This window comes from Calidris pugnax, unplaced genomic scaffold (assembly GCF_001431845.1).
Source record: "Calidris pugnax isolate Ruff unplaced genomic scaffold, ASM143184v1 scaffold171, whole genome shotgun sequence".
NCBI lineage: Eukaryota > Metazoa > Chordata > Aves > Charadriiformes > Scolopacidae > Calidris > Calidris pugnax.
In genome coordinates this window covers 630,311-644,492 of record NW_015091064.1, presented here as the reverse complement: position 1 = coordinate 644,492, position 14,182 = coordinate 630,311, and the positions used below count along the sequence as shown (strand labels likewise).

Below are 14,182 nucleotides of genomic sequence, written 5' to 3'. Positions count from 1 at the left end.
AGAGCAAACAGGCACATCATCTGGTCTCCGGCTGCCCCGAGGCAGGATCATTCCTGACAGATCTCTCCCTAATCCACGCTTTGAGACCTCCAAAGATGGAGGGAGCCTACTAAGGAGCGTTGGACATTTTTTTTTTTTTTTTTTTTTTTTTTTTTTCTTCTAACAGTTGCTGTTAGGGGAAAAACATTTTTTTGTTGTTGTTATTTTTTGAAGTTTTCCTTTTAATGGTATGTTAAACCTACATTTTTTTTTCTCCCTACTCTTCCTTTATGTTAAAATAAATGTCTGTTTATTACTTTCTATAGGCTCCTAAACAACAATCAAATCAAAAGAATACCTAGTGGGGCATTTGAAGACCTTGAAAATCTGAAATATCTGTAAGTTAAATAAATGTCACTTTTTGCATCAATGTACAACTGAACTTTTTGCATAAGAAAGCATTTTAATCTGAGATTATGTTTTAACCTGACTCACTATATCAGGAGATAAACTGCTTTGAAAATCTGTGAAATTAATTCATGGAGTGGGGACAATTGTGAATCTTTGTTTCCAGAAGTAGGTGCTTTGAGACTTGGTAATATAAGGCTGCTATCTGTAAGTAGTAGATTTTAAAGGATATACTAGTTGCTATTAGTAAGTTCTATGTCTTCAGGCACCCTGTATACTTTAAGACTAACTGCTCCCATTAGAACAAACATATCAAGTGTATTAATAATCTGAATAGGCATAAAAAATGTTGGTTTTTTCTTTGTAAAAGCCTACAGATGAATACTAATTTGTCATGGATTTTCAGCTCTAGTCTCTGAAGATACTCTGTGTCTGAAGATACAGTGTCTACATGACACTACATAAAGTGTCATGTAGAGAAGTTTCACTCCCTTGTCTTGGAGTAATGATCATGCTTGAATGCTGTACAGAGAAAAAAAAAAAAGATCACTTTGAGATGTCATTGTTTCGGAAAAAATTCAGAAGTTTAATTTTCCATCTAGTTTTCAAGAACACAGCTTGAATAGCTTTAAGGAGGTGAGAAAAGGGAGGAAAATAAAAGCACATAAATTTGTGCAGACACATTATGTGTTTTTCCAAGCAGTGTTTGATTACATTTCCTGGTGACATTATGTGTATTGTCTTTCAGCAATGAAATTGCTTAGTCTATATACAATAGGAGGAAAAAGAATATTGAACAGACTATGCCCAATGAAGCATTAAGTCCATGATGACTGTATTTGTTAGAAAATGTGTTTGTATGGTAGATCTGGTAGTGAAATATGTAAGGTACGCTAATTCAGGATGGCTAAGCTTCTTTCCACAGTCAGCAACTCTGCAAAAATACTACTTGGTTCCTGTTAGTACTATGTTTTCACATGCTTGCCTTTGCCTAGCTGTAGTAAGCATGAGATAAAACTCGACTATGTGCTCTGTTCAGGTCAATAAAAGAGTGAAAAGAGATAACTGAATGATTATTTGTTCCTGTATACATGTAGTAATGTTTATCTATGCCTGTGTTAACAGAAGATATTTTCCTTTTCCTCTTGTTCCCTGGAAAACTTGAATATAAAGATCATTGTGGTAGTTCATTCAACTTCAGAAAGCTCCTTAAAGTCATCCCCTGTTTTGCAAAAATATACTTTAAGAAGATCTTTTTGCCTGCTTTAATGGCTATGATATAAATGTTTAGTTTAAACTGTACAGCCTTAAAGCTATAAAAATGCTGGTACTGGTCAGATAATCAATACAGAAGGCTTAAATGTACCAAATACAGTTCAGCTGTAAAAATTTCAGCTCAGTAAGTACACACTAACATCCACATTCTGTGGAACCAAGGGAATAAAACAGACCATTTTTTTTTCCAGTAGGATCAAATGAAGTAGAAATTAAGGGGGAGAGATTGTACAAAAGTTCAGATTGTACAAATGCTGTTCAGAATTTAATATTATAAAGCCAAATCATCTGGAATATTTGAGATTTTGTATGGCCTGATCCTATGGATATTTGCAAACCTGACTTGTATTGTTGTGTTTCATAAAATGAGGTCATAAGTCCATGATGTTACTTGTGTTTTTATGAGAATTCAACTACTGGATTGCAGACAGTTCTGAAAATTTATAATTCACTGAGTAATTTAAAAAAAAAAAGAAAAGGCATTTTTCAGTGTATTTGCTTTAGCAAAATATAAGTACCTGTAACTATAAAATGTATAGCTATTAGTAAATATGAATATATAACTATGTATAAAAATACTATCCTATATAGCTATATGTAAGTATAAAACATAATACAGTATATTTATTAAAAAAAAAAAAATCCAGTGTCAAGGCCCATTCCTGTATCTCTGCTGATGATCAGGTTTTGTGCTTTTAGACAAAAATTTCTCCAGTATGTGTCAAAGAAGCTCTAGAATTTTCAAATGCTTCTTTGTACTATTTCTTTCTAAAATTGAGCTTAGAGTTTATGAGGTGTATATATTTTCAGAATTGTCTGTCCAAAGAACAAATCTGGACCAAGAATAATGATACTTTGTCAATTTTGTGTGTATTAAAAATATTAATCATTGTAAAAATTGATCTTTACATTATAATATGAAAATTATGCACATATGATTTTTGAAGCTTAATTTTTAGAAATATTTGTTGTCTTGTTCTTTATATAATTGAAATTTTGACAGTTCTATAAACATTTTTGCTTGATTTTGTTGTGCTGTTTGTGGTAATAATTTGTCTTTGAATTCAAATCCTAAAAGTTGGGAAGAAGGAAATGCAATTACTATTGTTTTGCTGTGAAACCAAGAGGATGCTTTTCTTTCTGCCTGTCTGTCTGTCTTTTATTTCATATACCTTAGTGTTGGCAATATGGTTCTTCAGTAAGGATCAAAAAGGCATTAGTAGCTTGGACCCCATCCATAATACAGTTTCTTTCTGCACTTCAGTGATTCTGTGTAATTTTTTGGGTCTTATGTTTCCCCTTCTGCAAAGGATCCTGTAAACACTCCTGTCTAAAATAAACTTTAAAAGTTGTCTTCATATGAGAAAAATAATTGGTAACATGTTTGTAATTTGTTGCTCCTGATACAAGGTATATATGTGTACATGATGTATATGGTACACTGAACACATTTAATTGGCTTCCTGTGAGTTACTCAGTTTACTGACTAGAGGTGGTAGTACAGAAAGATGAGAAAGAAAAGCTTCCCAACTTCATAATAGAGATGCAGGCAGATTTGTGGAAATTTGGTAGGATAATCCTTCCTGATCCTGAAAGTAAGCAGTTTATTCTCCAAGAGAAAAGATCATTGGGAATTGAAGGTAGACACATACTACTGTTTTAACAGGTAGGGCACTAGAAGATTTGGAATCAGCAGTGGAAAAAAATAAGGTTGTTAAAAAGAAAGAATTTAGGGAAGAGATATGGAAAAATATAAAGGATAGATTAGTGATTTTAAAAATCCTTTCCAGATAAAGAGAAGGTACTTGGCATTTACGGAACAGTGAAGTAGAAGCTAGTGTGAAGGAAGTGAAGGAAATAAAAATGGAGAATGATAATAACTTTGGCAGTAACACTGATACCTGTAAATGGAGAGATGAGGAATCAAGACATGACAGCATTGCAATAAGCAATGGAAATTAAGACTGTAAGAAAAGTATCAGTTTTGGAAATAGTGAAAGGGAACACTGAAGGTTTGTTTTGCCTTCAGTGAATGAAGTAACAGTGGTAGAAGAAAGGCTGTTTTGCTAAAGTGCTGAGTTGCTGACCCCACCTGTCCAGAAATAGGCTTAGGTGATGTTTCTGTCTGTGCCTTCTGCCACTGTAGCTGTCATGGTCTTGTTTTTTTTACTTGTTTTTTACTTGTTTTAGTGTCCTGTGAACATCTCCAGTGATTCCGGATCTCATTGCTTTGCAGTTCGTATTGCTAATTCCACCATCTCCTTTATGTTTCTATATAAATGTCTCTTAACTATATTAATTTACTTGTTAGGTTTAACTCTACAATGTGTGATATTGCTGTTACTTTTTACCTTTTTTCCCCCTCCAATTCAGAACAAATATTTCTGGATCTTACTTTCCCTAAATCACATGACTTTTAATACAGCCCACTAAAAAAACCTAAACAAAAATTATCCTTGGAGGGGATCTAGCAAACTTTTAAATTAAAATTACTTTTTCTAATTTTCTGATTACCAGTTACCTTTTCATTCATTTCCCAAGCATATGACCAATACCTCTGGCCTCTATCAGCCTTGTTTACATTTCTGGAAAAATGCTATTTATTTAACTCTTCTGAAAACACTTAGGAGTAGTTGCCAGAAAATAATTTCATGTCTTATAATGAACGGATATATTCTGTTCTTAACCCACTGTTTATTCATTCTTTATAAAATTCTAATGGTTCAGTTCTGCAAGAGAGCTTTTAGGTAAATTAAATGATAAATTACTTTTTCCCTAATTATACTCTAAATCTGTTTTCTGCTAATGTAACCGGGATAAATTTTGAGAATGTTTTTGTTAAAGATTAGTGCAGTGTTTACAAACTTTTACTTGTTAGGGGCAGTAGCATTTTAGAGAAACATAAATATTTTTTTGTTAGTGCTACTTATGTGTATTTTGTATTCTGTCATGTCTCTTTTCAAATATTTATGTATTTTTCCTTTCTGTTAATATCCTGAGGGAAACATCTACACAATTAAACAAAAGTCTGGTTAACACATCTGTCATAGGACGTACGTTTGGTAGTCTAGGGGTTGCAGGGGTTTCTCTGTGGAGGGGTGACGTGATAGACTGAGATCAGTTGAGTGTCCTGCAGCTGAGGATTTTCTGACCAGAATGGACAAAGTTGTACTTTAAAGCTGAATCGTAATAAAGTCCCCCTACAGTGGTTTGGTAAGAGCTCCAAAAGGGGACATGAAGGGCTGTTCCCTTCCCTGTGCTGTGGCGGTAAAAGTCTGCAAAACTACAAAGCCATTATCCCAGTCTTCCTCTAACACATCGTTTTTCGCTCTGCCTTACTTTGTGTGTAGAAAGTAAATAAAAGTTACATCTAATTCTGGCAAAATTTAAAAAGTAAATTGAATTAATTCATATTTCTTGAATAAAATTATTCAGATACCCACAAGAGATACTTAACTGAGGTTGGTTATTTAAGATATCTGATCAGAAGTTCATTGGTCTGATCAGAAGTTTAGTACCCAGAGGAACAAGAGGAATTTCCATACTGCCAATTGGAGTGTACTAAGAAAGATAAATAATACTCTAGCTATTCAGTCCTTAAAGTTTTCTAAGGAGTGAGAAGAAATGGTGCATTTAAAATTCTCACTGGAAAATAAGATAGGATTTTAATATCATACAAAAAAGAAAATTAAGAAGAGACAAAATTGTAATGACTGTGATCCTCAAATTGCTAAATCTGATTCAAAACAAGTATTTGAATAATCAAGAAATAATATTTTTTCAAAGAGAATAAAAACTAATTCCACATCCAAAATGTGTAATATGTCTATTCTCTCTCTTTTCATATTATTTTAAAAACTTTTTTACAGTAATTTTTTCCAGTTTAATTTGTTCATGATTTTGACCATTTAAAAAAATCTCAGAAATGTTTGCTTCCTTGTTATTCTATTATTGGAGGAACTTTGCTTTTTGTTCAGATGCATATCTATGTTAATTAAGCACACCTGAGTCTCTGTACATGTGTTGTAATCTCAGCAAGCATTCCATTGGTAAACTAAATTTAGACTTGGGGGAAGGATACTACTTCATACAACTGCCCCAAAGTCGGTACCTACAACTGTTTTCCTTGTTAGGGTCTATTGTGAAATGTTGCCTGTTGTCAAGGCAGTGTAAAACTCCCACCAACTCCAGCAGAGCCGGTATTTTGTCTGTTGCATCAAAAGAAGTTTGCAATATTTCCAGTAAGTTATTGAAAACTGTAATAATAGAAAGGCCAAAACCACTACTAATAAAGCCTGCTAATAAAGCCATTTGTGATCCAAAATCTCTTCATCACTTTTGCATAGAAATCCATGCCTGATTAACTGAGTTTCAAATCATTTGTCAAATAATTATGAGAAAGTTCTTAACTGTGAACCTGTTCCTAACCTAACACAAAAAGAGAGTGGGCAACATTGAACCCCAGAAGTATTTTCATTTGCTGTCCCCAGGCAGAAACTTCAGTCATCAGCTAAACCATGTGATTTTTCTCCAACACCCTCTCACTAAACCATCCTTGCTGTTAAAAGCATGATGAACATGAGCACATACACTGATCCATCCTGATTTATTTTGATTTTGTAGAAAAGGTATAGACGACATGTGAACATACTGGTACTCTGCATATGTTTATTATTATTTATGTTTACATTATTGAGTATCAATGGAGACCTAATGACTGTCTTATACACAGTGATAAAACCAATACACAATGCTGTTTTATGGATGTGATACCAATATCCTAACTTATATTTTTTTATAAATGTTCAAAAGGTGACACAGGCAGTTACAGAAATTCTCGCTGTTTATTCTCCAAGTCCAGTAAAAAGACTTAGTCTATCATAATTTGAATATTCGTACCAGTATTCAGACGAGATATTTTAAAGAAGCCAAGAGCCAATGGCATCCCCAGTGTGTTCTGGTAAAGACATTTCTGATGCAATTCTGTCCCATCGGGTTGAATTTATTTTGACTTCTGGCAAGCCCATCAAGAAACTGAGGGGCAAAGAAACAGTAAGTAATAACAGTGAGGACTGGGAAGCCCAAGAGCATCTGGGTGACAGCCTCAGGGCCTATAAGGCCCAAGACTTCTGTTTTTTCTGACAAACATTTGGGATGAAAACTCAAGGACAACGTATTTTTATGTGTATGTGTTTAGGTTTTGTTTTGTACTTTTTTTTTTCCTAATATTTAGTTGAAAAACTGTCTTCACGTGTCAACTTAATTCTTCTTTTCCACCTTCATGTAGCTCTTGTTTGTGTACTAATATTACTGATTGTTTCTTGTTTCAGCTATTTGTACAAGAATGAAATCCAGTCAATTGACAGGCAAGCATTTAAAGGACTTGCCTCTCTAGAACAACTGTAAGTGCCTTTTCTCTTCTGTGCTGTCATCTCCATGGTTCCCCTGCAGAGGAAAAGTGCACGCCTTGATCCGTACATCCTGCCTGCATGCTCTGCATGTCTGCACTCCCTGGGTTGTTAGGCAGAGAGCCCCATAATCATTTGCATGTGAAAAAACACAATTGATCTCTGTGTCAAATTCCTCATTTCTGTGTTTGTCTTTTATTTGTGATTTGCATTCCCGGTGTCCCTGTACATTGTTACATAGCTTTGACAATGAAGAAGCAGTATTATGAAAAATGTTGAAAACTAATGTGTTTTACTAAAAGAGAGATTCTGATTTCATTTCTGTAGGTTTTATAACATTGCAATTCCTTTGACTGCAGCAGTTACTTTGTTTTATGCAGCATAACTAAAGCTGAATTAGTGTCTTGAAGTTTAACCCAGTTCTGTTACGTTTTAAAACAAAAAAAGACTTTAAAAATAAAACCTTACTATTATTGATATGTGTTAATCATTGCCATATACAGATGTTTAAAAAGTAAGAAAGTTCATAGTTTGTAATGTAGATGTTCCAGTAATGTCTTCTAGAAAGATTGATTAAAAGCACACTCTTTTTCCTGTATAAATGACTGAAGAAAATTTATATTGGAAAAGAATGAAAAATGCAGTCCTTAGCTTGACAAAAACTGATTGTATTGATTCCATTAAGTTTAACTATATTTTGTTTAATGATCGGAAAGCATTGCTATTCATTGTGGTAATGTTTAGAAAAACAGAGCTATAAATGCATAGCTATTGCACAGATTGACTGCCATATAACAGTACCAGACCAATGAGTTTTGTAGCCTATAAATTTGGGGGGCTGAATATCTTTCTTCTAGGACCAATATAAATTTTGAAACTCCTGATAGTTATGTGTATTAAAAATTTTCTAAGATATGTACCAGTTTCCTTATACTGTAAACCTCAAATGGATATTAGTGGACACAGTGTGTATCTGACATAAAATGATGTTTGGGAGGGGTACAAAATCATACAAGCTCATTTTAGAGGGAAATAGGTGCCTTTTGAAGGAAGAGATTCTATATAAAACAAAAGTGATAATTATAAAACATATATAAACATGTCATTTGTTTCCTTAATGCCCTTCTCTTCCTCTTCCTCCTACTCCAGAAATGATTACTGAAGCATATTGACAGCAACTGGTAGGGCTTACTTGCATGCTAATAGCAATTCTTATTTTCTGTGTAGAATTTTAAATATTGAGGCCCATTTATTGAATTATTAATGCTTCCAAAATAATATTCTGCCCCATGCCACTTGCAGCAGGCGAGTGGCAACATTTGTCCTTTTTTTATTTTTATTTTTTTATTTTTTTCCTCTATGTTACGGCTGAAAAGTGTAAATCACTTTGGAACATTACCATCACCTGAATGTACTTTCCATGTGGGTTTCAGTGATATCACACTGTATCAGCTTCAGCTCAGACTTGAGACATCAACATTATTCTGTATGAAATTAAGCTTTAAATGGGGTTTGAGTCTCATGTCTGACTGGGAAGTACAGAAACAGAGCCTGGCACGGTCACTGCTCAGTCGTGGCATCAGTTGCCACCAGTTGTCAACTTGAGTCGTGACATCAGTTGCTGCAAAGCAGTGCCCATGGCTGGTCCTTTGGAGCCCTTCTGCTGGGCAGGTCTTAAAAAGAAGGCTTGCCAGGTGGGAAAATGGGAGCATGGGAAGCCAGTGGCAGGCCTGGAAGTAAATTCAATACGAGGGTATTCATTGAGGTTTGTAGTTTAGAGTCTATGAGAGATTTGTCACTTAGGCATCTTTAGCATAAAAATATGTTCTCACTCCACAGAGTCTTTTGGAGAAAGACTGTGTTGTTAAGGCAAAAGTTAGATGTGGTGAACAAGTCCTCAAGTCCTCTAACTTCAGTTTGTATTGACTGCTGGGTGCAATGTTTCTGCTTTTGAGGCTTCCACAGCCTCAAATTATCAAAGGCATTTTGCTACTGGATGTGTTGATTCGGCCAAATGCTCTTCCCAATTCTCAACAGAGCTCTCAGAAGCAGATGCTGTGGTCCACATCTCAGGGAAGATTTGCTTCACAGTAATTTCTTGTACTCCAATGAAGCAGAATGAAACTGATATTTTAAAAAAAAAAACAAAAAAAAAACCAAAAAAAACCAAAAACCAAAACTGAACAGCAAAGCAAATCTGTTTTAGGGTTGGTTGGTTTTTGTTGTTGTTTGTTTGTTTGTTGTTTGGGTGTTTGGTTTTTTTAAGAGAGAAACTAAATATAGTTTCATTTAGAGGCCTGTTGCACGTATAAAGGAGGAAAACCCCAGTATTTGCTCCTGCTGGCAGGATCCTGCTTAAACATCCACAGCAGAATTCTTAGCTGCTGATGTAGTAGAAGTAACTTTTTCTTTGGAAATTTCTGCCAAGGGAATAAGAACTTTGAATCAGATCTTGAAACTTGCCTGTGCTAGAGTAAATTCTGAAAAAACTTGGCAGTTTTAGATGTTTGAACACAGTGAGCCATACATATTTTGTCACCTAACTCTTCATTCGTGGCAGGACATGAAGGGAGAAGGTCAGCTGATGAAACAGAGCCGCTTAGTACCAGTTTAGACCACGTTAAATCTGCAAGACATATGTTTGGGTCTGGCAAATGTGACACAAAGCTGCAGAAAAATTGCATTTTTTCAGAGCAGGAGCCGGAAGGTGTCAGAGCACCAGAAAGGCAATGAAAGCTGCCTCTATATGCTTGTGTTTAGACAACCGCTATATGCCTCTATATGCCTGTGCTCAGACAACTGAATCCCACCTGAAATGTCACAAATACCTGGCTTGGGAGGTCATGAGTTTGCTGCATTTAGATCCCAAGATCGAGCTCTAAATGCATTCTATTTCCAGATGTGTGTATATTGCTTTTCTTTCAAATATCTACTATATGTTTTTAGATCTCAGCTTAAGACCTATATGTACCAGGGATAAAAAGTGTTCTCTGCAGTCCTTAACTAGTGAGATCCCCAAATACTAAAGGAATTATTTAAATCTGTTTACCTAATCTTAGTGGAATACTAATTATGCATTTTCTTTTAACTTTCATATTAACATACTAATTTTGCTCTTTATAAGTTGTTATTAGAGTTATGCTGTAGTTTGTGTACACTTGGGGGGAAATCAATAGATGAAAATGCTATCTTACATATAGTGAAGCAGCTTGTCATATTCATTTTGTTTGCCTCAATTCTATTTTCAGTAGCTTTGAAATGTTGCTATGATTTTTTTTAAGTTTTGTATTACAAAGAGTTCCTGGTTTTTGCATAACTGTGTGTAAGCAGTTATGAACATTTAACACACTGGAGCCTGATTAAAGTCTCATTGCTGGTAGAAATACCTGTGGCAAGGAATAATGAAAGAGAATTAATTAATAAACAAACAAACCCAAAAGGTATGAAAAGGACCTTGAAAATTACAAATCCTTACTATTCTAAAATAAGATCAGCTAGGGGCAACAAACTTAAATGACTAGAAACAGATATCTATCTAGCCTTATTTTAAAAATCTTTAAAGAGAAGATTCCATAGCCTTCTTAAGTATCTTATTCCAATATTTTGTATTATTACTGTAACATCTTATTTCAATCTCCTTCCTTGTGGTTTAAGCGTTTTATTTCTTCTTGTACCCTTGGGCAGGGAAAGGTCTTTGATAAATGTGGGATAAATATGTTTGTTCATTCTCTTTCAAATAATCAAATGGCAAACATGGTATTTAAATATTTAGAACATAGATTATAATCAACTAATGGGTTGTAAATACTTCCCCAAAGATATGGAGCTACTATTAGAAATGAGTGATTGGCATATGCAATAAAAGTAATCCTCTCCAAAAATATGATGCTACAGAAGATGTAATCCTAAACTTAGTGCTGTGAAAAATGCCACTGTGACTGAATTTTACTGCCAGTGTTCATCCTCCAAGATTAATAGTGACAAAGAGAAAATCTGTACTATGCTTATTTGATCAAATCTTTATCTTCCTCTTGGTGTGTTTGGTTTGGGGTTTTTTTTCCCTTTAAGTATTTCCTTTCCTTCTGTTTCATCCTTTGTAGTGAATTCAGAATTAAAAAAGGAAGACAGAAGGCTATTTAAAAATCACTCTTGCATGCTTTCTCTTTAAATTTCCATTATGAAAGCCCTTTTAATATCAAATTCATTACATCATACTACTATTTTTAAAAGGGTTTTATATTCTGAACATAAAAGATGTCTATAAAGACATGAAAGTGAATTTCCAGTCCAAGAAATTCTCATATTAATTAAAATACTAAAAATCCTTTGAAAAGCATTAATGTGGTACATAGAAGAAAAGAATGTAAGTGATAAACCTAAGTGATAAAATGTGATTAAAGTGTAGGTCGTAAAGCCAAGGATTTTTAACTCTTTTTATTGTAAACTTACAATGCAGTTTGGTTTCTGCATCTATTTTTTTAGAATTGCACTTGTTAATTACTTTGCCCACATATTTAACACCTTGTTCTGTTTATAAATTGCCTGACAAGTGAGCTACTTTAGGCACCATGATTTCTGATGAGGTAAAGTTAATAATGCGCTTCAGTGCCCGAATTATTGTAGTTGTATCTGATGATTTGAGGTTGTAAGCAAGGCAAGTTTTGTAATAGAAGTAGTGTTTTCATTAGACTGATTAATTTGGTTGGAAAAACAAGATGAGTTTTCAGGCACATAAAGTATTATTTACATCTGTAATTATAGTCGTCTTGAATGCCAAACAGCAGTTATGAGCTGTTGTTTTGCATTTAATGATATATACATCACTTAAAGCATCTGGGAGAGGTGTCCTTTCTTTTTCTCTCTTTGCAAATCTCACCTCTGACCCATGGACGTGAAGAAGGGATTGTGTGCCTCAATGTGCCTGCTTTTACCAATGTTACTTGTTGCTCTAGTAGGAGGTACTACTTGAGCCTACAAATCTTGCCTTGTCATTGCCAAGGAAGAATAAGAGATATGTTTGCAAGGTGCTGATGAATCATAAAAGTGCAAGTAGAATTAACAAAGTTAAAAAAAAGAAAAAAATCCTTGTTGGCTGCACAAGAAGTTGTGTATGTAATTTTTGCCAAAACCCAAGCTGCTTCTGAAGAAGTAACAAACCCTACATTTGTGCCTGATTTTTCCCTTCTTCCTCTTCCACTGCAGTGGTCCCCACCTTGCCTTGCTCTCCCGTAATGCTGCTGGTGGTGGGGAGTTGGGCAAGCAGAACCCTGGCTCCTGGCGAGGGAGCCAGGGGCAGATACTGGCCCCGTGCTGCCAGAACTTCCTCATGGCTGAACCTGACCAAGGTCTCTCTTCTCTCCGCTGCTCTTTTTAATGAACCTTGCAGGAAGTACCTGCCTTTGAGATACCTGTCTTTTTAATGTAGATGAAATTGGCCCATGTTTCCAAAAAGCAGATGGAGACTGGCAGGCATAGCATGATTACCCTCTTCTTGTTTCCTTATGCAAACAGGATCATACTCTATGCCCGCTATGGCACGTGCCCATGCGTTGCACTGGCAGCAAGCAGATTGATGCTCTGATGTGCCTGGCCACATCCACGCTGATTTATTGGCTTTTTCTGTGATCCCTGTTCACTGCTCCCTGGCATCGCTCGTTGGCTCGCGCTGGGGCCGTGCTGCTGCTGGCGGGAGGTCTGGGACACTGCCAGGCACAGGGCTGGCCGCCCTCATCCCTGCTTCTTCCCCCTTTCCTCTCTCCACGGCCACCCTTCAGCTCAGGTCAGGGAGCGGGGCACGTATGGTGTTCCAGCACAAGGGACTACCCGCATCCTTCTACTTTTTATGCTGAAGAACTGATTTTTTTTCCAGAGATTTTGGGGTCTCAGATTTTTTTTTTTTTTTTTTTAATGATGGGTATTTTCGTTCTTCAGCCCACAGTGATTTCTAGATATGCACATTCTCTAGATGTTCCTGAGTCTGTCGGAGTTCAAATGGGAAACTTTAGAGGTTTGGATCCATTTGGATATAATCAGGATCTGAAATCTATAAATCATTTTCACAGTTCTTTGTGCAACTCTTATCAATTATTTCTTGTTTTTTCATCTGTAAAGTTATGGAGTACCTCCATGACATAGCCAAGACTGGAATGATTCTTCTTCACAGTCTGTTTTCACAGCAGTTACAGATTAATAATCTTGTTACATTAGACTCTTTCAGTTTTACAGGATTAACAGCTGTGTAATATTTGTTGCTGTGTAATATTAATAACTTACATAAGCATCAACAGAGCACAGCTGTGGTGGTTAATTGTACACCAGTTGCTGGAAAGCCCTTAATCTAAAAGCAATTCAACCAAACTTGTTTTTATACTATGAATTTGTTTGGCCTTTGAGAGCCTTCGTAACTTTAAATGCCAGCATTCGTGGACTAGAGTGGGATACTTCTCAAAATCTTTTGAAATTTTCACTCAATGTGGTAACAATGAAAACAGTTGCCCACTAAAAATGTTATTCTGTTGGAAACCATAAGCGTTTTCTAAACAACCTGCAACATTTTAGAATTTCTATAAATATATTAATAGCAAGAAGAGGTCTCGGGAGAACCTCCATCCTCTACTGGATAAGGGAGGTAACATAGTGACCAAACATGAGGAGAAGGCTGAAGTCCTAAATGCCTTCTTTGCCTCAGTCTTTAGTAGTAGGATAGGGGGTTCCCTAAATATCCAGACCCCTGGACTAGCAGGCAGGGACGGGGAGCAGAGTGAAGCCCCTATAATTCAAAGGGAGGTGGTGATGGACCTGCTCCAACACCTAGATGCAAACAAGTCTATGGGACCAGATGAGATCCACCCGAGGGTACTGAGGGAGCTGGCAGAAGTGCTTGCGGAGCCACTCTCCATCATTTACCAGCAGTCCTGGCAAACTGGGGAGGTCCCGGCCGACTGGCGTCTGGCAAATGTGATGCCCATCCACAAGAAGGGCCGTAAGGATGATCCAGAGAACTACAGGCCTGTCAGCCTGACCTCGGTGCCTGGTAAGATCATGGAGCAGATCATCCTGAGTGCCATCATGCAACACATGAAGGCCACCCATGCGATCTGGCCCAGCCAGCA

At 36.0% G+C, this 14,182-nt stretch overlaps 1 protein-coding gene across 1 annotated transcript in view; it reads left to right on the top strand.

Annotated features, from left to right (window-relative positions):
* The window catches only part of PXDN (peroxidasin), a 66,022-nt gene that overhangs the window by 6,848 nt on the left and 44,992 nt on the right, over nt 1–14,182 (top strand). The window contains exons 4-5 of the mRNA XM_014956738.1: nt 306–377; nt 6,993–7,064. Of these exons, the coding sequence (XP_014812224.1) occupies nt 306–377; nt 6,993–7,064 (144 nt within the window). The remainder of the gene's footprint in view (nt 1–305; nt 378–6,992; nt 7,065–14,182) is intronic.